General features: G+C 38.7%; 1 protein-coding gene across 1 annotated transcript in view; it reads right to left on the reverse strand.

Moving 5' to 3' along the window:
• Cpq (carboxypeptidase Q) overlaps nucleotides 1-25,010 on the reverse strand; it is a 372,519-nt gene that overhangs the window by 161,516 nt on the left and 185,993 nt on the right. Inside the window, exon 4 of the mRNA XM_026383548.2 lies at nucleotides 9,244-9,355. Coding sequence (XP_026239333.2) covers nucleotides 9,244-9,355 — 112 coding nt within the window. The remainder of the gene's footprint in view (nucleotides 1-9,243; nucleotides 9,356-25,010) is intronic.

Consider the following 25,010-nt stretch of genomic DNA (forward strand, 5'->3'; position numbering starts at 1 on the left):
ACAGTTGTTCTGTTTCCATTCTCTTATCATGTAATTTTAGAGGCTAATAGGAGAACCTAACATCCTTATTTTAGAAAGAAGTCCAACCAAGCCAATCCCATGCTTAAAATCTTCAACAGCTCCTGCTACCTGTAGCACAACTCCAAACTTTAGCTTTGCATCCAACACCTTTCAAAGTTGACCCTCTCCCTGCATCTGATCATTTCCCAGCACCTCTCACCCACCTATTGCTCCAGACTTACAAAAACGTTGCCTTCACTCCTCAAGCTCTGGCTTTCATGAGCTTTAATTTTTTGCTTCTTCTTCTCCCACCTCCTACCTTTTTAAGACTTAGCTCAATGTTTCTGAGCATGTGAGGCCACTGCTGCCAGACCATGAGCTCTTTCACAGGAGGAATTGTGTCCTGTCCATTCTATTTGCCTGATGTGAAGTAGATACTCAGTACTTACTGAAAGGAGATCTTGTGAGCCAAGTTACACTATATGATGATGGCACTGTTTCAGTGAGGTAGGCAGGCTTTCCAGACAGCTCCACCCTAGACTTTCATATATATCCCATTCTTGGGTGGGAAATACTAATGTTACTGTTGGTCTTTCCATGCCCCTCTTCTCCAAGATAAATAATACCAATTTCTTAAGCTTCCACTTCCCTTACCGCCCTGTTTTCTCACTTTTTAAGGGATGTAGGCCAAATCAAAGCATTTGTGGGGGATGCAGCTGAGCCTGCTATGGAAAAGGGAGGCCCACTAGCCTTTTACTCTCCTGGCATTCACCTGCCATCCCTCCAGATTCTCTGGCAGACAGTCAGGAATAAATCAAGATGCTATATGTCACTGGGCCTGGATTTGTGTGACCATTTATATAGAAATGGTATATCCTAACCAAATGATAAAATAACAGCAGCATTCATGCAGCCTATGTCTCTAAAATGACCACACATTTCCCATACCACATTCAACCTAAAAGGTAGATCACACTCTGAGATTCATTTTTAATAAATCTTACTTTATCCCATGGACTACTTTACAGATCAACCTACATAAAATTTATCTTCCTGCACATGCCAGCAGAAATGTCCATATTAGCTGAATGAGATATAAAGATGCAAAGTGTGTTAGTGAAACTTATAAATGAATTTGAAACACAGAAAGAGTTTTCAGAAATTCCCAGGTAGAGAGAAATGTGTCTTCCATAAGTCTTATGGAAAACCAGACACGACATAACTTACCACTACAGAAAAGAACATATTTGAGGGGGGACAGTAGGGGTTAGGAAAGGTAGCAGAATACAACAGTCACTAATATGCCATTAGGTAAAAATGTGAGTATGTAACAGATGTGATTCTGCAATCTGTATTTGGGGTAGAAATGGGAGTTCAAAACCCAATGGAGTCAAATTTATGAAAGATGATTTATCATGAGCTCTGTAATGTTTTGAATAATCAATAAAAAAAGAACATATTTGAATAAAAAATGAGATCATCCTCAAACACAAATAAGAAAGAGTATAAATGCTTAAAAAAAGGGAAAGAAACAAACAAATTAAATAGTTAAATTATTCTAGGTTAGTTCCTAAGTTCAATTGCAAAAAGTCAGAATCAAATAATATTTGTTTATAAAAAAACAAAAACAAGTATCCATACAATAAAATTGAAATTAATAAAAATTAAATTTAATGTCAGGGGAAATCTTTTTTTAAGACTCAAAACAAGTTGGTTATCTGGACATTACACAAGCAAATGTATTTCATCACTTCAGATTCTTTATCTGGCCCAGAGGAATTGGTCACAATGCTGTATGCCATTGGGCTTGGGTTATGTCTGCCATTACACATAAACAGCAATAGTCGAAGCAAATGATCAAACGATAACAGCAATATTCATGCAGCCTAATGCTCTAAAATGACTATGGGGTCTCCCATACCATGCTCAAGTTAAAAATACTGAGGTCCAGTGATTTTAACAGGATATCTTTTCCAGGGTCAATAGACTCCCTTCTTGCATTCACAAAATAATTGTGGAGAAAAAGCACTCAAAATAGGAGTAGGGAGAGTTCATGGAATGTTTTAAGATAAAACTTCTTTCTAGGAAAAAATGCTACCAAATCCAAATTCATAGAAAAACTTGGCAGAGAAAGGCCTTAGCATACTTCAAATATTTCTAATAATACTACATTCATTTTAAATAAAATAGATTCAGAGAGTGTGGATAAGAACTCAGTTGTTGAAATGTGGGATATATAAGAAACATCTTTCTAGAAAAATTTAAATGTGAGCATCTGGATTGTGAGATTGTAGAGCTGGGAAGTCATCTCTTAGGGAAATGTTTTATTTGGATGCTCTGCTCCTTCATGCATTCACTCAACAGGGTGGAGTTGGGGTAGAGTTTTGGCTTGGGTAGATATCAATACTCTGAAAATAAACTCAAGCAAATGTATTTCAACAACCTCCACCATGTCAGTTATGGAACCTTCACCTTGTTCTGGTTTGTCAATATCCTGGCAATGAAAACTCCCAAAGGCAGCCAGAAAATCTAGAATGAGAACAAATCCAAGGCCATTCATACTGGGTTCCATGAGGTACAACTGAGCAAGTATTCTTGGATTCTTCTTCAGTTCTGCTACCTCCAAAAATGCTCCACGGATGGTACCAAGGAACACTCTTCAAACAAATGTTTATTTCATCTAGTTGTTGATGGACTTTATTTTTTTATTCATTTATATGTGGTTCTGAGAATTGAACCCAGTGCCTCACATGCTAGGCAAGTGCTCTACCATTGAGCCCCAGCCCCAGCCCAAACAAATGTTTTTGGTAAATAAAAGTAATTATCCCAAGGGAGTTTCCCAAACATATTTGACCATAGGTGTCCCCCCACCCTTTTCTATACAACTTCTCTTGATATCCTGAGGACGAGTGTCCCTAGGAATAGACTGGGAATCTGTTCCAGTAAAACACTATTATCAAGTACTTAAGAGTGTTGAGTGTGGCGTGAGACTGCTTCATTCACGTGTTCTACATGATAGCTGTGGGACATTGGACTGGGGACTTAGCTTTCTCTGCTTCAGTTTCCTCTTCAGTACACTAACGACAGCTACCTCCTGCTTGGGGTTATTGTCCAGAAGATAAGAAAGCATGTGTGTAGCGCTATGCTCAGCACCGTGCCTGCTGCACAGTGCTATAAATGCTAGCTCTTAGCACTTTCATTACAACCAAAAGTCTGGCTAAGCCTTCAGGGAGGGATTTTCTAAGAGGGAATCACCTTTCTAGGTCTTGGTTAGTCCCAAATTGGTTTCAGGGCTTCAGCTAGATACCTCCACCTTTAGGCCTCCATTTCTTTGGAAGCTGCCCATTTTCTTTGCTTAGTTAATCGGATTGGGTTTCTTGGGGTTTCTATAAGGCAGGGTTGACCAGAGCCTGGGAGAGGAAACCTTCTTCCAGCTGGGTCCCCACTTCCAAGAGAGACTCCTGTATTGGAAATGCCCATGTGGAGCTCCAACTGCGATGGGATCATTGGGTGAAAGCCTTGGAGGACATTTAGTCTTGTTCACTGGTGTGTTCTGGGCCATGAAGGCCTAGTGACTCCTGCTTCCCACCTCTGCCCTGCTGTTCCTAAGAGTGTTTATGGTAATGATTACATCAAGAATCATTATTACCTTATACACATGTGTGATTACACTACTGGAGTGACTTTATACCATAGACAGCTAAGAAATGAGAAATTGTGCTCCATTTGTGTACAATATTTCAAAATCATCCTACTGTAAAATAAATTAATAAAAAGAGTATCTCTCTTTCCTTTTTTTTGAAAGGACACTTTTGAGGGATTTTTTAAAGTCTAATGTTATGCAAACACATCAAGTAAAAAGTAGGAAGCTCCTACAATTCCATCACCCTTTACCCCTCATTCTCCAACTCCCAATCCCAAGACTACTACTGTCAACAATTTTCTCCTCATTTTTAATATATGCAGAACTGGAAGCTCTACACTTTTCTGGGAATTTTGCCTCTGACCCCTTCCACATTGGGAATCCTATTTAAAAAGAAATCTCAAACTTTACTTTGGAGAAATTATCCAGACTCAGCCAAGGTATTCTGGCTACTCCCTCACTGGTCTCCAAAATAATTTGTATATATTACATTTGAAGAATTTATAAAAATATCACTGCAATTTTTGAATCAAATGTCTCTTTTCAAATACAATCAATCTACAAATATATGAAAAAATGTTCAACATCTCTAGCAATTAGAGAAATACAAATCAAAACTATTCTAAGATTTCATCTCACGCCAGTCAGAATGGCAAGTATAAAGAATACAAGCAATAAGAAGTGTTGGCGAGGATGTGGGGAAAAATGTGCACTCATAATCGCTGGTGGCATTGCAAATTGGTGCAACCACTCTGGAAAGTAGTACAGAAATTCCTCAAAAATCTTGGAATGGAACCAAAATATGACTAGCTATCCCACTCCTTGGTTTATACCCACGGGCCTTAAAATCAGCATACTACAGTTATGCAGCCACATCAATGTTTATAGCAACTCAATTCACAATAGCTAAACTATGGAACCAACCTAGATGCCCTTCAAAATATGAATGGATAAAGAACATGTGGTACATATACACAATGGAATATTACTCAGCTTTAAAGAAGAATGAAATTATGGCATTTGCTGGTAAATGGATAGAACTAGAGAATATCATGCTAAGTGAAATAAGCCAATCCCAATAAACCAAAGTCCAAATGTTTTCTCTGATAAGTGAATGATGATCCATAGTAGGGGGTGGGTAGGGAAGAATGAAGGAACTTTGGATTATGCAAAGGGGAGTGAGGGGAAGGGAGGGACTGTGGGGATTGGAAGGATGGTGGAATGATACAGACATTATTATGTATGCATCATACATTGATTACATGACCAGTGTGACTCTGCACCATGTACAGTCAGAGGAATGAGAAGTCATGCTCCATTTGTGTACAATGTGTCAAAATGCATTCTACTGTCATGTATAACTAATTAGAACAAATTTTAAAAAGTGTCTCTTCTCCCTCCTCTTTGGTACAAGGCATCCAGGACATGGGCATGCTGTCAACACACATCAAATACCTGTTGAGAGAAGGAGTGAAGGAACACACAAATGAAGTAATTTTCTAAGAGAGAGACTTTCCCGCTCTATAATGATCAGAATGAGGATGCTCACATTTAAATTTCTCTAGAAAGATGTTTCTTATATACCTCACATTTCAATAATCAATATTGTTCATTGCAATTCCTTTCATTCCTTTGAGCCTAACATCTCAAAATTCTAACTTTAGAGAAAAACGATAAAGTTAGAAGAATTTTGGAATGGATGGTAGTTTATTTTTCTAGTGCCAAATGAACATTTGAAGTATAGCATTTTTGGCCATAGACTTTGTCCACTGACACCAGAACATTCCAGGAAATGACATTTCAAATAAACAGTTTCACATCCAGTAAACCACAAACACACAAAAAAAGTCTTCAATAGCACTTCACAGCAAATAGCCTTCTGTTGACAGTTACTCGGGAAAGACTGATTATATTTACAAAGCACAAAGATCTCCTTATATTAATTGAGTATAATTTAAGCTGATGGCTTGGGCGAAAGAGTAAATCTTCAAGTTGTGAGAAAGAAGGGCAAGAGAGAAGACACCAGAAGGATATTGCTTAGAAAAAGATTTCAAAATATCAGAAAGCCCCACTGGACCAACACTTCAAATTAACAAGCCACCAAGGGACTCCAACATGCATGCCACACGACACGTCATTCGAGGAAAAGCATCCAGAAGGAGTGTCATTTTTTCTTAGGAAAAAAAATCACTGCAGAGCTTTTCATATTTCACCAATTAAACAGTTTGGGCTCAATGTAATTAAATAATATCATTATGAATCCATTGCTTAGTCCCAAGCCCAAGGCCCTATTTCTTATTCAAGTATATCAGTAATTTTTGTCCAGATCCCACATGGCATATGTTGGGCCCAGTTCTTCCTGTTAAAATACATAGGCAATCTACAAATCAAAATCCATAAATTTAACATGGAAGCATAAGACTTGGTGGGTGCAATTACAGGAAGTGAAGGGCACAGTGGAGACAGGGCACTCAATCTAAGCAAGACGTGCGTGCTGGAAGCAACTAGGAGGAATTTAAGACTCCAGAAAATTTAGTATAAAGATGGAAAAAAAGTGGAGGGGTGAGTGGGTTTTCATCATACAAGAGATGGTGGCTTAAATGTTAAAGGCAAAGGATATTTTAGGGATACCATAGCAGCTGGCCCTAGAATTACATTGGTAAAACTAACATTAAATTAGGAGGCAAAGTAATCGACTCATGGGTGTGGAAGGAAAAAATTTTGTTAAAAAAAGTTATCCTCCCTTATATTAAAAATATGATTCATAGTCATGCTTATTAAATTATAAAAGCTAACATTTACTGGGAATTTGAGTTAGGTCAGGCCCTCTTCTACATATATTATGTGTTCATTTAACTTTCAAAACAACCCTGTGAGGGAAGTCTGATTTTTATCCTCATTTCACAGATGATTACACACCTAGGAAATTGCAGGACTGAGAAGTGAACCCAGGCAGCTGGTTCCAGAGGGGTGTGTGTGTGTGTGTGTGTGTTTGTGTGTGTGTGTTAAGTATATCATGTTCTGCTTCATAAACACGTACTCAAAATAAATGTCATTCTTCATTTTATTCACATGTTTACATACATTTTTCAGAAATCTTTCAGAGGTAGAGTTCTGAATTGAAAAGACTGATTACTAGCTATCAAAAGCAACTGAAGTCAATGTGCTGTCAGAGAGGGAAGAAAGATATCCGGTTCACCTGGGCATGGTACTTGACATTTATCTATGCAATTGAATTGAACTCAACTAACCGTGATTTAGGGTCCCATGCTGAGTGTCAGAGCATGGAGATTCAAAGCCTAGAGAAGACACAATTTTTATTTCAACCTAGAGCAAATAAAATACTTGGGAGGCTTACAACTGACTAGAGATGAGGAAAATGAAATCCAGAGAGTTCAAATGACCCGCCTGGGCCAAAAAAAGCAGTTTGTAGCACAGAGTCACCTAAAATCAATTCAGATGAATCTCGTTTCTCTTTCTTCTTCACCATTCCACTTCCAATCAAGTTGGTTGAATGCACTGAACTTAATTTCCAGAAAATTTTCTGCATTCTATAAAGAGGAAAAATGTTTTTGCTTCTGTCTTCTTTACTCTAGAGCCTACCTCATTCTGGAACGATGTGAGGCAAGAAAAAGAGAACATTTTTTAGGGAATGGGAAAGAGGAGAGCATTCATGGAGTTTCTCAGATCTTGTCTGAAGGAATGTAATTTTTGGTTTTACTTGATGGACAATTCCTCTCTCCAGTGCTACCCATTCTAAAAGTAGACATTGAAGCTATGTGTATATTGATGATTATGCATGTATGTGTGTGTGTGTGTGTGTGTGTGTGTGTGTGTAGGTCTTCAAATCTCTTGTATGGCTCTTAAGAACAGAGGACATATTCTAAACTTCTCTGTGTGCCCAGCTTTCACAAAGTGCTTTAGGAAAAGCATAGTAGGTGCTCTACGACTCTTTTCTGTCACATATGGTAATGATGATGAAAGTATATGTAATGTAGGGTTTCAAGTGTTTCTTTAAAGAAAAAAAATCCTATATTCAAGTAACCTAGAGATTTTTTTAGTACCTTATTTTAGTGTTTCTCAAATTGGAACTATTATCCTCCCTCTCCCAAGGTCATTTGGCAGTGCCTAGAGACATTTTGGTTGTCCTAATTTGACGGGGGTAGGTGTTACTAGCACCAAGTGAGTAACAGTCAGGAATGCTGCAAAACATCTTACCACACAGGAGACACACCATACAACAAAATGTTTTCTGATTCAAAATGTCAGTAATGCTGAGACTGGGAAACCCTGCCCTACTGATAAGTAAAAACATGCAGAACCATCTTTGCAAACCCACTTCAATCTAATGTATGAAATATGATATGTCATGAGCTTTGTAATGTTGTGAACAACCAATAAAAAAAAATAATAAAAGAGAAAACACAAGTAAGCCAGGCATAGTCGAGCACACCTGTAATCCCAGTAACTCGGGAGACTGAGGCAGGAGGATCGTGAGTTCAAAGCCAGCCTCAGCAACTTAGAGAGGCCCTAAGCAACTCAGAGAGACTGGGTCTCTAAATAAAAAATAAAGAAGAGTTAGCGATGTGGCTCAGTGGTTAAGTGCCCCTGGGTTCAATCCTCAGTGCCAAAAATAAATGAATAAAATTAAAATTAAAAAACAAAAGTAAGATATAAATCGAAATACTACATCAAAGATCTGCCTGAAATAAGACCATTTTAGCAATCTATTATTAAGAAGATGAACATTTTTCATATGCCTGTTTATGAGATTAGAAGGATTTGCTAAAAAGAGTAGGAAACACGAAGTAAGACATATGCTCCCAAAGAAGCAGTGCAATGTTCTGATCTTTACTACATCTGAAAACCAGGTTACTCCACAGTTATGGTACAAGACGTTCTACTGATAAGCACTTCAAACACCACCACAGGTCTGATTCAGGCATGGAACTTTCAGTTCGGACTATTTTGTCATTTCTAACCACACTCAAAATCCACCTATTTGGCCAGCGCACAGAGAAAATACATGTAATTTGTTTGCAAATTTGGTCACTGAATTAAACTGCTTTTGCTATTAGCCATCCCCTTTTATGTCTCGCCATCTGACCCACATCTGGGTTTACCTGGAAGGTCCAATTTCTCATCCCAGATTCCTGTTGTGTCTGGAGGAATCATTCCTGAGTCACACTCTTTAATTTCTACCTTTTTCGTTATCCTAACAGCTTGGAAATGTCTTAAGATGAAGAAGGAAAGGAAGGAGGGTAGCTGCCGACCTCTCGGCACTTGGTCATGGTTTCCTTGCACAGTCTCTAGGTGATGGGTTACATTTGCTTCAGTTTTATTTGCTTGTTCATTTTCCCCAGTGGCTGATAATAACATGTGATACTTTGGATGTCTGGAGAACACTCAAATAAAAATGTCTTTCTTTAAGGGAATAAATTAGTTCTTTTCTGGGAATCAACAACAACAAAAAAATATAAACCTCAGGAGTATCTTTGAACACACCATAGGAACTAATCTGTTAAGAATTTTGTGTATTAAGTTCAACATGTCACTACTGAGATCCTCACGCCTTGGTGAACAATTTTCTAAATATTTACCGAGATCTTTAATAAGTGAGAGTGCTTCCCATGATATGAAGGCTCCACCACCATCATCCATGGCACCCTGCCCAACATCCCAGCTGTCCAGATGTCCGCTGACCAGCACAACCTAGAACAAATAAAAGACACAAACTAAGCAAGTTGACATCATAGGCATCAGAAACACAAAAATGAAACTTTTTATGTTTCCTTTTCTATTTTTATATCTATCCCACTAGCAGAAAACTTGGTATAGCAGCATTGCATAAGGAGTCTAAGGTCATTTTAATAGTAATAAAAGTCCTCTCCTTATTAATAAATGAGTACTAAAGAAATTGGTTTAATATTGACAGATGTTTGGTAATTTTATTACATGAATTAAAACTAAAATGTACTTAAAACTTCAATCATATTCTTAATTGTCTCTCATTTTAGAATACACATAATAAAGAAGTATCAAATTGAATTTGAATGGAAAAAGGGGAATAATACTTTATTTATTTATTTATTTTAACATTCACTTTTTAGTTGTAGTTGGACACAATACCTTTTATTTTATTTATTTATTTTCATGTGGTGCTGAGGATCAAACCCAGGGCCTTGCACATGGTAGGCAAGCACTCTACCGCTGAGCCACAACCCCAGACCTAATACTTTGTTTTTAAAGACTGTATTTTATACATTATATTTTACTTTTGGTGTTGAATAATTAAGTAGCTAGATTTAAAAATTAAACTCGTTGAATGGAAGAACTTTAAGACAGATTTCAATTTACATTGGTTTTAAATAAACCTAGAGATTACATGATGAATTTTAAATTACCGTAAGTCTAAACTGTTTTTCAAGAAACATTATTGTCTCTAGGAATATATTAAAAAATGTTTCTGTGGAATTAAATTTTATGGGCACATTTCAAACACATTAAAAACTAAATAAAATGATGATAGGATGTTGATATGAAAAAATATGCCCTGATTCCTACAATGTAATATAATAAAGACATATCAAGTTAGATGGATTATAGAGCAAAATAAAGGTTTTAGAGACATGAACAGAGTAGCTTTGCCAACTTAGAGTAGGCAAAGATTTCTTAAACTGGACACAAAAATCAGTAGGGAAGCCTATGACCTCACAGTCCCTTTCCCAACTATTAAGGTACCTCCAACAGGAGTGTGTGTGGGTGGGGGGGGTGCATATGTGTATATATGTGATTAACAAAGAGATGTACTAGAATGTTCCTAACAGAAAATCCATAAGAGCCCCACCATCCTCCCAAAAGGAAATGACTGGAACACCTGCTAACAGTAGAAAGAATAAATTGTTTTCTTGAATAGGACACTGCACAGCAATAAGAATGAACAAATACAATACACAATAAATGTGGATAAATTCATAAACATAATGAAGGTTGAAAGAAGCCAGATACAAAATAATATACTGTGCACAATTCCATTTATATCAAGCATAAAAGCCAGCAGGAAAGTGGTTCCCCTTGGTGAGGAGGGCTGGTGACAGGGAGGGGGTCTGAGGCGAGCTTCTCGGGGCGGGCCATGCTGTTTCCTGATGAGGGTCCTGGTTGAGCAGGCATGCTCAGTTTGCAGAAGTATGTCTTATCATACACTTAGCATTTTTGCTCTGAGAATATTACACTTCAATATGAAGTCTAAAAAAAAGTTCAACAGATTGATATCTATGCACAGCATGTAGTAATAAGCAAACCAAAATTGAACCAATCTTCTTGATAGTTAAAATAAAAATTCCCCATTATACCGAGAAAGCAGGGACTTTGACCTAAAATATCAGGGTGGCCCTTTGTATTGCCTGGTCCCCTGAGCAGCTGTGGGCTATCCCTTTGACTATATGCAGACCCAGCCTAGTATGACCTCATTGTAGTCACAAACAGGGATAATGCCCCAGACTAACAAGTGGCCATGTGATGGACCCAAATGGATTGTTTCTAAGGGGCAGGGGGAAAAACAAAACAAAACAAAAAGAAAGAAAAAGAATCATGGTGATCATGGTGCAATAGCTGGAACTTTTGATTTAGAGTGTGGTGTAATCCCATGTGAGACAAGAGAGCATAATTAGTCAACATTCTCATCAATTTCACAACCATTTTTTCAATAAGGTTGCAGTGGATTAAAAATGGCAAAATGTGTTCTAATGAACTTTTTCTCAGATAACACTTTTTCTCGGATAAATAAAAGTTACAAAATCAAGAAAGTTATTACTTTATCCTTCAAACTTCCTTCACAATATCTGGGGTTTTATAATCATACTTTGTTATGTTTTCTTAAGTGCCTCCTTTTTCTAAACCAGAATTATTACTTACACTCAGTAGTTAAAAGATGGTTTTCAATAATAGAAAACTAAATGATATCTCATAGGATAAGGTCTTTGATACAACACTATAGAAGAATAATTATATGTCATTTAGCTTGTGAGAGATTTTTCCAAATAAGAAAAAAATTGGAGGCCACAATACTATAGCTATAATTTCAATATCTACTGATTTTAAACTAGGTAATAACAAAAAAAATACTTCTCATTCATCAGCATTTTTTAATGGACTTGAATCTTTCTATTATAAGAACTTCTGCATACACTTAGAAAATAGTAGTGCAAGAAGGTTTCATTCAAAATGGTGTCTGGCCAACATTTCTTAACACAGTCTGAAAAGATACCCCATAAAAATATACAGAACTCACGAAGCTGCTGAAAAATCTGCCTTAGGTCAAGGTCAGGCATAAATGAAGTTTAATTATAATGAAGTTGGACCTGACTTAAGCAAACAAAAACAGACTACCCTGAGCTGTAGTAAACTCGTTTCATGAAAGATAATCACCTGGAAGAAGTCAGAAAACACACAGTTCCTTCACTGCCTCCCTTGCCAGATATGGAGCCCCTAGAGCAAAAACATGGCCTAGAGCCAACAGAGACAGATGTGGGCACCTGTGTCTCTCCTCCTCTTGTACTGTTCCCTGAGGCAGCAAGAGCACTGACCAATTCTTTTCCCCCTGACTTGCTTTCCACCACCATCTCTTCCAAAGGCAGTACAGAGTTAAAATGATTGAAAACAACAGCAACTTCAATAACAGCCCAAACAAAACAGCTGGGAAGACAGAATGGGGGGTCCAGCGCTCAGGGATGTCCAGCTTATTCATTGTGTGGCAGACATTGGCTCTGACTCCCAAAGGCTTTGGGAAGAATCCAGCATGACAGGGCATAAATGCAGAGGGTGCAAGGTTGCTGGGGTGAGGAATCAGCCTGGCAATGGCACAGCCACCTGAAGGTCTGTGGTAGGTCTCCCAGAGATGAGCTGGACGAAAGAATGGAAGGATGGTGAGCAGACCCAAGACAAGCCCTCTCTCCCTTGTTACTGGCACTTACGGAGACACTGAATCCAAATGGATTCACCTGACTAAAAGATTTCTAAGCACATGATCAAAATATGGTGCAACAAGAGAGGACAGTCTCAGGGGAACTGCATTTTTATGAATTGAGCTAATGCAAGATCCAGAGAAAATGTCATGATCTTTGGAATCTGTTGATGATTTCCTTCAACCATCTGACTGAGTTCTGATTAAGTGGTGAAGATACAGAAATGAACAAAGTGGAATTACATTCTGCTGGGGGAGACGGAAAACAAACACACACACAATATCAGGACAGTGTTAAGTGCCATAAAGAAAACTTAAGACAGAGAAAGAGAACAGAGGGATGTTGGCAGGGAGTGGACGGAAAAATGAAGCTGTGTTAGATAGAAATGTGGGGGGCGGGGGTCTCTTCCTAAGGAGATGACATTTGAATAGAGAACTGCAGGAACACAGAAAGTGAGCCCTGAAAAATCTGGGGAAAGAACATTCCCAGCAGCATGGAAACATGTAAAAGCTCTGAGTGGCAACACGGGTGACCTGTTTGAAGGCTGGCAAGAGGGCTGCTGCCACTGGAGCGGAGATGGCAGGAAGGGAGAAGTGGCCAGAGGGATGCTTGAGGCTGCAGAAGCAAGGAGGAGCCTGTAGGCCACACGGGGAACTTGGACCCTATTCTAACTGGGAGGAGAAGCTGGGGGGAAATCACAGGACCCAGTTGATGCCTAAATATTGTTGCTAGTAGGGAGAAAGAGTGAAGGAGGAAAGGAAGGCAGGCCAATTTCACAGAAAGTAATTCATCAGAAATCAATTTGCAAGGGAAAATCCGTCTGTTCCCTCTTAAAATGTACAGTCCCGGGAGAATGGTGTCCCCACCTAACAATGACAGAAACCTGGATATTCCATGACATCATACCTTTTAAAGTGTGGTTCGAGATTCAACAAGATGGACAGAGCTCCCAGGGATGACAAGCCCTTCCAAAGAGAGGTGGGACCCAAGAACTGTTCTGCCTTTGGCCTGACAGGAAGGAAAGGTGGACACAGTGGAAAGGAAGAAAGCAAACAAAATGCTAATGAATTCTGAGAGGGCAAATGTGGGTTGGCCTGAGAGTTCAGAATTTCTGGAAGTCCCACGTAAGGGCCCTCGGTGTCCATTTTCTACATCTTTTTCACAGGCCTCTGTTTAGTGCTCTCAAGAAAAATTGGAAGCCTGGCATTAGCCCTGGGACAGCCTGCCCCTGGGGTGCAGGGGTACAGGGGTGCAGGTGATGGCCGACGCTGCTGGGAGGTGGCCCACAAACATGACTCTGGGACCCTTCTCTCCCGTGAAACAGGGCCATCTCTCTGAGGGAGAAGCAGAAAACTGTTCTGCATGCCAGCTGCAGAGAAGGGTCAGTGGCCACGGGCAGTGGGGTAGGAAGTGGCACTCCTGTCCTGCATTGACACTGGGGCAAATGTGTGTGCTTCCTGGCCTCTGGAGAAGGGCAGGAAGCCTACTCAGGCCCACAGTGCTGCATAGACAGACAGAATGATGAGTCCTACTGCACTGGAAAGGGGCATGGAGGCAGGAAGGGGAGCAATATGTTGAGGAAGCCCACCCTTGAACTCAGGCGTACAGGGCTAAGACCAAGGGGTAGGAGGACCAAGAAATCACCCTGTCCCCATCAGGCTGAGTCACAGGCAGAGCAGAAACAGTTTCTTGCCAGGGAAGGCAGGAGCACAGAGATACACCTTCTGCAGTGCAGACACAGAGAGCCTGTTGAAAGCTAGGGATGAGGCCTGGACACATGCAGATGCCTCCAGCAATGCAAACACAAACTAAAGCAGAGTAGCACCAGCCTGTGAAGCATGTGAGCACCCAGCAATGAAACCCAAACTCAGCTCCACTCTGCATGGACCCACTCAACTGCACCACATTACAGGAGGTGTTCTCACGTGGGGACATAAACATCGATTCTCTTAGTGCCCATCCTTCTCTTACATCTAGCGCCTAGCATCCAATTAAAAATTATGAGATACAAGAGAAGAAAAAGTAAACCAATCCATTATCACAGAGCCCAGTATTCAGCAGAACCAGACCCAGATATCACCTAAATGTTTAAAGTATTAGATAAGGATTTTTTAAAGACATGATTAATATGTTAATGGTCTAATGAAAAGATGGGGCATTTTATTAGATATGCCAAAACTAAAATCCAATGTAAATGCTAAAAGTGAAAAATATAACGATTATAGATGGACTTAATACTTGAGTGTAAAAGTCAAATTTTAAGTTTTTATAAGAAAATAAAACCATATCTTCAGTGGGGAGTAGAAGAGTTTTAAAAATAGGATATAAAAACTTCAAAGCAGGGGCTGGAGTTGTGGCTCAGTGGTAGAGCACTTGCCTGGCATGTGTGAGGCCCTGGGTTTGAAACTTAGCACCACACATAAATAAATAAATAAAGTGAAAAATTCATTGACAACTAAAAAATATTTTAAAAAAGATTCAAAGCAGGAAAAGGAAGATGCACATATTCAACTACAATAAAATGCAGCCTTTGGTGCTGGGGATATAGCTCAGTTGTTAGAGTGCTTGCCTCACATGTACAAGGCCCTGGGTTTGATCCCCAGAAACACACACACACACACACACACACACACACACACACAAATGCAGCCTTTATGTTCATCAAGAGATCAAGAGAAATCACAGAATGGGAGGAGTGGGCACTAATTGGGAAAAGATATTTATAATATACATATAGCCCAAAACACATGATTTTTTATTCAAAAGAGATAAAGAATTCCTACTAATTGACATAAATAAAACAAGAAACCCAAAGGTAAGTGGATAAGAGATAAACAAGCATTTCATAAAAAAAGAAAATACAAATGGACATAAAGCATTTAAAAGATGACCAACCTCATTATTGACGAGGGACATTTAAACCCAGTCCTCCATAAGACATCTCTTTGCAAATGACTGGAAAGAAGCTTAAAATCTGACACTACAAAGTCTTAGCAAGGATGCTGAGCAACAGGAATTCTCATCTCCTCTTGGTAGGAGCAGGAAATTAGTAAGATCATTCAGGAAAACAATTGGGCATATCCTTGTAAGAGTGAATATACGTGCATCCCACATCCAACAATTCCACTTAAGGTGCAGAGGAATTCCAGGGCTTGAGTTCTAGAGCACATCTACCAAATAGTCAGAAGCAATCAGGTAGCAAACTGAAAACAGTCCCAAGGTCTATCAACAGTAGAATGGATGAATAAATTGTGGCTCAGACATACAGTGAAATATTACAAAATAGTGAAAATGACTTAAAGTTGCATATACAAATTTAAATGAATCTAAAAATAAAAATCTGGAACAAAAAAGAAAAAAATTGCAAGAAGAAATAGAAAGGCTTGACTTTATAAGATACATTTCAGCTAGGCTGGCAATAAGTAATACATACAAAAAATGGTAAAACCATGAAGAAAAGCTAAGTGCATAACAACAAACCAGAAATAGGGTAGCATTTACATGAACATGGGGTTGGGTCAGATAGGAGGAGATGCACAGAGAGGGGGACACAAGAGCTTCTGAGGCATTGCTACTGTCTGTTTCTGGAATAGACTGCTGAGAGCATGTGAGATGCTTCCTTTATAGTTCTCTGGATTGTACACAATAAAGACTTTTGTATATGGGCTCTGTTAGACACAAGAATTATCAAAGACCTACCTTTGAAAGGCATGGGGTCAGACAGTTTTATAAATGAGTTCAACCAAACATTTATCTCATCCTATTTCAATTGTTCTAAAACAGAAAAATATGGACAACATCTATAATTACTTACAAAGCCATAATAACCTTAATACGAAAACCTGACAGATACAATAGTCCCCATAAATACCTATTAGGGATCAAATATAATTGTGCAAATTTGAAATCATTGTATCTAGCAGCTTATTAAAAGATATTGCAATATTGGCTCCGTGGTATCCAAATGCAACTAGAAGCTGTATACATATCAGAAATACCAAGAAGGGCCGAACATGGTGGCATACGTCTGTAATCCCAGTGGCTTGGGAGGTTGAGGCCAGTCTCAGCTACTTAGTGAGGTCTTAAACAACTCAGCAAGACCCTCTCTCTAAATAAAAAATATAAAAAAGGGACTGGGGATGTGGCTTAGTGGTTAAGCATCCCTGGGTTCAATCTCAATCAATCAGTCAGACTGAGAAGGGGCCACTGTTGGGCCATACTTATCTTCTTGGCATGCCTAGCTTTTAACATTTCTCACTGAAATTTAAGTTGTATAGGTATTTATCTAACCTGACCACATTCTTGATGATCAGTCACCAATAAACAGGATGTCCATTGGACAATGAGTCATGCTTCATTCTACAAATATCTTGGTCAATCAGAACTCAGGAAGACAACAACTCAGCATGTTTATTTTTTGCTTCTGTGAGGCTTTATTTTATTTGTAGTCTTAATTTTACTGTGTGTATTTTAAATGGTGCTAGGAGGAGTGTTAGGTCTACAAAGTTTGAGGCCTAATGCATTTCCTGACAGGAAATCCCCAGTCAAAATTTTCAACAACAAAAAATGAGATTGAAAAATATGACCTACAAAGGAGAAGGAAAAAGAAATTCATTATTTAGCCTTAGAGAAGAGGCCAAGGGGTGACCTAATAATGGGCTTCAGCTAAGACTGGTCCCTCTGCGGATATATGAACAGCAGGAGAAAACGCAATGGGAGCGGATCTTCAGCTGCAACCATGAGCATTAGGGCCATCTAAGTGGTCAAGAATTTTCTGATAAAGGCTGGTCTTTTTTAAAAAATATGGATAGCAGAAGAAAGATTAGGGAAAATTTCCTTCCTTGAAGGCTTTCTAAAATAGAATAAATTTATAGGTCTTAGATGGAAAACTAAAAGGGAAGGAATAAATAAAACCTCTCAAGGTTCCTACTAACACAAAATTCCTAACACAATTGTACAGTTTTCAAGAACTTGTAAAGAAATTGTCCTTTGAAAAGTCTCCATAAACTCCACATCTTTTTTTTAAAGTTGTTGACCGATCTTCATTTTATTTTTTTTAAACGCGGTGATGAGAATCAAACCCAGTGCCTCACACATGCCAGGTAAATGTGCTACCGCTGAGCCACAGCCTCAGCCTCTCCACACTTTTTTTTTTTCTGAGCATCTCTTTCTATGCATCTTTTCATACACTTGATTCTAAGCACAGGTGGGCTAGAGTTTCTTAAGAAATTGATGTTTTCATGATCCCTGTTGGAGACAAAGCCTTGGCTTTCAGAGGGCAATAGCTGAATGTATTATGCTACTGCCCAGCACAGACAAAAGGGGCTATGTTTGAACAAATATTTTCCTTCCCAGTGATTCAGACTAGGTGGTCCACAGAACAAAGCTAGATCCCTGACATACAGGGCGTGTCCAGAGACAACACAGCAACATCTGTGATGCTCTTGAATTGATTTCTTATCTTCAAGCATTTTTAGTGAAGCTGCTGGGTGCTAGCTTATAGGATGCAGACTCCTTTTGCAAGAAAATGGGCCATCTGCCCACATGTACATGCACCACCACAGCTGCGCCTGAAAAGAGATGCTTCCACTCCCAGACTATCCACTCTGATTTGTGCAGGTCACTCAGATTAGATTCATAAAAGGAAACACATGCCTGTTCCTAGGTGAATTCTCTGAGCACATTACTGGACTGGTATCTGAGGCTAAAACAAGAAGGGTGTAATTTATCTGTGGCTCCTGAAAACCTTGGGCAGATGGAAAATGTGATTGCAGTGTACTTGGAAGAAATGGCTGAAACTGATTAAACATTGATTTGAGGATGGGGCACAGCAGAGAATGTCTATGGAAGGAAATCCTTGAGATGAAACAGAGGCAAAAGAATCATGGAGGAGGAAGGAGGAACATCTGTCAGGTAAAGAGTGAATACCTGACCTGGAGCAGAAGGTGGCCCTGAGATAGATGATCTCCAAGGAACTGTCAACACTAAAGTGCATGATTCTAAAAGAAAAAGGGGGGTTACGTTGGCCATTACTCAGTGGGAAGGAACTTCTAATGTTTTCCTATGAGTCTAGTATTGTTTTTCTAAGTTTCTATCATCATGAATTTTTTTCTACTGGAACCAAAAAAAAGTTTAAATTATACTATGTTAATCATAATATTTATTAAAGAACTCTGCCATCCTAAAAGGAATGTTTAAGGACTTAAAATTTGCCTTCCTGAATAGAAACCATGGGGCAAGCACCAGCTTCCGTTGGAGCCTGGGGGAACCCTGCGAAGGACACAATGATTACAATCAACGACAACACCACACTTTGTGTCCTTTGATAATCTATGATGAACTTTCATTTCTGCATTGGCATAAATGTTCTCAGAGTTCTTTTTACTATTTTCTGTCCATGGGCAGAAGGTTCTAGAAATTTATCACCCACCTTGTGAAACAGTATTTCCTTTGATCTGCCCAAAGATTACCTTCTCAGGCATGAAATACATAAAACCATGATGTCTAATCATTTTGAAATGAGCCTGCTTTCTTTCTTTCTTTCTTTCTTTCTTTCTTTCTTTCTTTCTTTCTTTCTTTCTTTCTTTCTTTCTTTCTTTCTTTCTTTCTTCTTTCCTTTTTTAACCTTTGGCAGGCTATGAAGATTGCTACTCCTCCTCCCATAATGTCTTATGGTGTCATTCTGATAGCTCCCTCAGAACTTTCCTAAATTTTACTATATTTTAGAGACATAGCAACCAAGACTGGGATGTGTAGATAACCATGAACTTCTTGTATATTATGTCTAAACTATAATAACTTTCATGACAGTTTCCAAAATTTATTTGTCCTCTTTAATTGCATAGAATATCATAAATTTAAAAAGCCTACAATGAGTCTAGATTTCTTTTCTAGATTTCTATACTCTATTAAAGCTATAATGACCTTAGGAGATCACAGGCAATACCTACTTTTACACAGAGAAGTAAAATGATTTACCCAAGTCACCAGACCTGAGAACAGAATGCAGGGCTCCTGACCCCAGAGCCAAGGGTTATTTCAATCATATCCTTTTGTCTGCTTTACAAAAGATGGTGCAGAGCCTTCCTTTGATGCATGACCTTGTACTTGACTAGGCTAAAAATTATTCTGTACCATGATGCTGACACACATAATGGTCATGAGTGTTTTCAACAATTTATGCCTGTCAGCTTGACACAGGCAAGTTACTAAACACCTCTAAACTTCATTTCTCAATCTGTAAAGTGGGAGTAATAATCGAAAGCTACTTTTGAAGTCTTACAACCTTAACATTGTAAGAATTAAAGGAGATGAATTCTTACCACTGTCTTATTCCCTGACACATGACATGAATTTGTCAAATGATTGCCATCAATTAAGAAATTGATGTTTTCATGATTATACCATAATTATCTTAAGATGACCTCAAACATTGGAAACATTGTTCCTAGGAAAGAGTCACTTGGGTAGCTGCCGAGCATAAGTAGATTTCATAGAGTCTGCTTCAGCACACACTGGTTGAGGGTACTATGTGCTGCCAGTTTGAATTAGAGGGAGTATCAATCACAAGCACATGTTATTTAGAAATGTGACAAATATTCTAAAAATGTTGTTTGGTGAGCCTAATTTAAAACAGCAAGAACTTGCTCCATTTGAATACATCCATAGGCCATGAAATAACTAAGTTACATTTTTATTTCAACTATAGGGCACAAAGTGTGAAAAAGTTACAGCTTAAGCAAGCACATATGCTCAGCCTTCTCTAAAGAACTTGGAGTTACTAGGGAACCAGGCAGCTCTGGGTTTGAACTGAAGCTTCCCATATACCTGGGGATGGTTTTGTCCTGGTTTTGATGAATCTTATGAATGACTCTAGTCAACTGCATGAACAGAGTTGACAAAAATGGCCACACAATGGCCTTAAATCTAAGGAGAAGGTGCAAAATGAGCCTTGGAGAAAGCATTAAAAGTCTGGAATATTTCATGGAGGAATGAGAAGCATAAGCAGAGGACAAAAAGCACTGGTTGAGGTACCATGACATGCCATCAAAGAAGAAGTAGAGGTTGTCAGAAAAGGGGAGCAGATAAGGAAGGGTGCCTCTCAATTTGATATGCTATTGTAGACAAAGGTTTAAGTGGAATCTTGTTTAAAGATCAAAGAAAAAACTAGATGGTATCCTTTCCTCTGTTTTAACCCTACACTCTAACAATTTATCACTTCTAATCCTCAGATGTTCCTTTGGCAAACTTGCAGTGACATAGGACAAGTTTTAGCTTTGTATTTGTCCCTCTTATTGCAGCAAAGACCATACACTTTAGAGACATAAAGGCCAGGATTTGGAATCTGCCTCCACCACTTACTAGGAACCTCAGAGGCTGCCTGAGCTCTCTGAGCTCCTATTTCAATGTATCTAACAGTGGATATTAATATCCGTCTACTGTGCCACTGGGACAGTGATGGCAAAGGCCTACTGTACTGCCTGGCACCCAGCGCATGCTCAGTCCGTCCACCTTCCTAATCCTTCTTAGAATGGAATTACAGGTCTTATTGTTATCATAATGCCCAAAGATAAGATGGATGTTGTTAGTAAAGTGGCTCTGACGGTAATTCTCAAGCAGTTGTGGGGGGTGGGGTGTGGTGCGGTAAGGAATAAACTCCTCTGGTGATAGGGAGCTGAGGCCAGGACATAGTTTGGAGGTTCAAAAACAAAACGGCTGTCCTCTCTGGTTCTGGTGGACTTCTACAAGGGGTCAGGAGGAGCATGCCTTCCACCTCAGTTTCCAGCTGAGACTCACTAGACTTCCTGATGGCACAGGCCTCCTTTATCCCCTTTCACATGAATTTTTCACAAGGCCAGGAGGACAGTAGAGTCAACTCAAGTTGATTTGTTTGTTTAGTAATAAAATGCGACTCAGAATTAAGCTTTAATTTAGTCCCTAAAAGGAAACAAGATCACTTTTTGTGATCAATGCCCAATTAAAACACATTTCCCATTAATCACTTTGACCTTTACAATTTTAGAGGCATAAAAACATTAAAGAAGTTTACTTTCAACTACTGTGTAATATAACCCACTTTTGCTCAGTGATGAGTATAAACAATGAGCACATTTAAAAAAATTAACCTTTATTGTGTTTTTCAAAGGTCAGAATCATACAAAGCTACAGACAAGAAATTAGGGCCAGAAATAAAGCAATGCTTAAAAGTTAATGATGAGACTTCTGGTCAACACGGTTCAGCAAATCTACACTATTATGACTCCTCTGCTCCAAACACAAGGCAATTAGGGATGATATATAAAAAGTGAAAACCAAAAGGTTACAGCTTGGCTCCAAGAAGCACATAAGCATCTCTGTGGACTAGAAATGGATTAGAATCACAAGTAAAGAGAAGATGTAAAGCCAGGGCATCTGCAGGGCACCTGCTGAAGAAGCTAGCATTGACCACTGGGTATTCTGCTCCTCAGGGAGAGAATATAAAATTGCTTTACTGGGGATAAGGGACCTAAGCCAAGATAATTGTGTGAAGTCAAGCAAGGAGATTGGGCTTACGAGAGGAGGCTGAAACAAACAAACAAGAAAACATGGCAAGTGATAAAAATTTACAAAACGTTGGAGCATATTGAGGAGAAATGGATGAAGACATGACTCGGCACCAGGCACTCAGTCCAGTCACCTGCTGGCTTAGAGAGAGAATGGGCTATCCTCAAAGTCACTATTAGCAAGAGTGACTGATATAAAAACTGGCTCTGGACTGGAAGTGTTGCAGGCCAGGTGGAAGTGATAGCAAAACTTCTAGAGGAAAAAATAATGAGCCTAAAGGGAGAGTAAATTCAACAAAAATGGAATTTAAAACAGCCTATGCAAAATAAGTCAGCAAACCAAAATTCCCTATCACACAAAGAACTGTAATGCTTAAAATGTCAATAAGAAACAAAGCAAATTAATATTAAAAAACACACAAAGGAAAATCACAAGAGAAGAAAAACAGACGAAAGGATTTCAAGACTAATAGAAAACAACCAACAAAATGGCAATAGTAACTCCTTCCCTTATCAATAATTACAATAAGTAGATGTAATGGATGAAATTCTGCTATTAAAAGACATACAGTAGGCTGGGCACGGTGGCACATGCCTATAATCCTAGTGGCTCAAGAGGCTGACGTAGGATGATTGTGAGTTCAAAGCCAGCTTCAGCAATGGCAAGGCTGCAAGGTGCTAAGCAACTCAGTGACACTTGTCTCTAAATAAAATACAAATAGGGCTGGGGATGTGGCTCGGTGGTTAAGTGCTCCTGAGTTCAATCTCTGGTACACCCTTCCCCCATAAATAGACATTCAGGTCTTCTTTAATTTCTTTCTTTAGCATGTTGTAGTTTTCATTATAGAGGTCTTTCACCTCTTTCATTAAATTTAAGATGGAAAGATTTACCTTGTTCTTGGATAGGCAGAATTAATATTGTCAAAATGACCGTACTACCAAAAGCACTATACAAATTGAATGCAATCCCAATCAAAATCCCTGTGGCATTCCTTATAGAAATAGACACAGCAATCATGAAATTCATCTGGAGAAATATGAGACCCAGAATAAAGCTGGTGGCATTTCTATTCCAGACCTAAAAACTACACTACAGAGCAACAGTAACCCAAACAGCATGGAATTGGCACCAAAATAGACCTGTAGACCAATGGTACAGAATAGAGGACACAGAGTCTAACCCACATAACTTCAGTTATCTTATATTAGACCAAGGCATCAAAAATGTACATTGGAGAAAAGATAGCCTCTTCAACAAATGGTGCTGGGAAAACTGGAAATCCATATACAACAAAATGAAATTAAACCTCTATCTCTCACTATGCACAAAACTCAACTAAAAGTGGGTTAAGGACCTAGGAATTAAACCAGAGACCTTGCACTTAATGGAAGAAAAAGTAGGCCCAAATCTCCATCATGTCTGTGTAGGCCTCAACTTTCTTAATAAAACTCCTATAGTGCAAGAATTAAAACCAAGAATCAGTAAATAGGATGAATTCAAACTAAAAAGCTACTTCTCAGCAGAAGAAACAATCAGTGAGGTGAATAGAGACCCTATAGAATGGGAGCAAATCTTTTCCACAAGCACATCAGGTAGAACACTAATCTCTAGGATATATAAAGCACTCAAAAACTTTAACAGCAAAAAAACCAAACAATCCAATCAATAAATGGGCCAAGGAAATCAATAGACACTTCTCAGAAGAGGATATACAATCAATCAACAAACATATGAAAAAATGTTGATCATTTCTAGCAATTAGAGAAATGCAAATCAAAACTATTCTAAGATTTCATCTCACTCCTATCAGAATGGCAGCTATTAAGAACACAGACAACAATAAGTATTGGCGAGGATGTGGGAGAAAAGGCACACTCATACATTGCTGGTGGGACAGCAAATTGGTACAGCCAACCTGGAAAGCAGCATGGAGATTTCTTGGAAATCTGGGAATGGAACCACCATTTTACCCAGCTATCCTTCTCCTCAGTCTATACCCAAAGGACTTAAAAACAGCAGACTACAGGGACACAGCCACATCAGTGTTTATAGCAGCACAATTCACAATAGCTAAATTATCGAACCAGTAGATGAATGAATAGGGAAACTTTGGTATATATACACAATGGAACATTACACAGCATTGAAAGAGAATAAAATCATGGCATCTGCAGGTAAATGGATGAAGTTGGAGAATATAATGCTATATTAAGCAAGCCAATCCCCCCCAAACCAAAAGCCAAATGTTTTCTTTGATATGAGGATGCAGACACATAATGTTGACTGGGGTGGAGAAGGAATTGGGAAGAATGGAGGAACTTCAGATAGGGCAAAGGGGAGGGAGGAGAAGGGAGGGGGCAAAGGCATAGGAATGATGGTGGAATGAGTTAGACATCATTACCCTAAGTACATGAATAAGACACAAATGTTGTGAAAATATTCTGTGTACAATCAGTGTCTCAGAAAATTGTGCTCTATATGTATAATATGAAATGAATTGCATTCTGCCATCATGTATAACAAATCAGAAGAAATTTTAAAAATAAATAAATAGGTAAATACAAAAAAAAAAAGACATACAGGGACACACAGTAACTGAATGGATGAAATAAATAAATAAATAAAATTCAACCTGAGAAACTCACTTTAGGTTTAAGGACGTGCATAGACTGAAAGGGAAGAGATGAAAAACTGGTATTCCATGCAAACAGTAACCAAAGAGAGAACGAGTGTCTGCACTTTTATTAGGCAAAATAGACTTTGAGACAAAAATATCATAGGAGACAAAGAAAAACCTGTAAGGATAAAAGGGTCAGTACACCAGGAAAATGTAACCATAATAAATATATTCACCCAACATC

This window comes from Urocitellus parryii, chromosome 7, assembly GCF_045843805.1.
Source record: "Urocitellus parryii isolate mUroPar1 chromosome 7, mUroPar1.hap1, whole genome shotgun sequence".
Taxonomy (NCBI): Eukaryota; Metazoa; Chordata; class Mammalia; order Rodentia; family Sciuridae; genus Urocitellus; species Urocitellus parryii.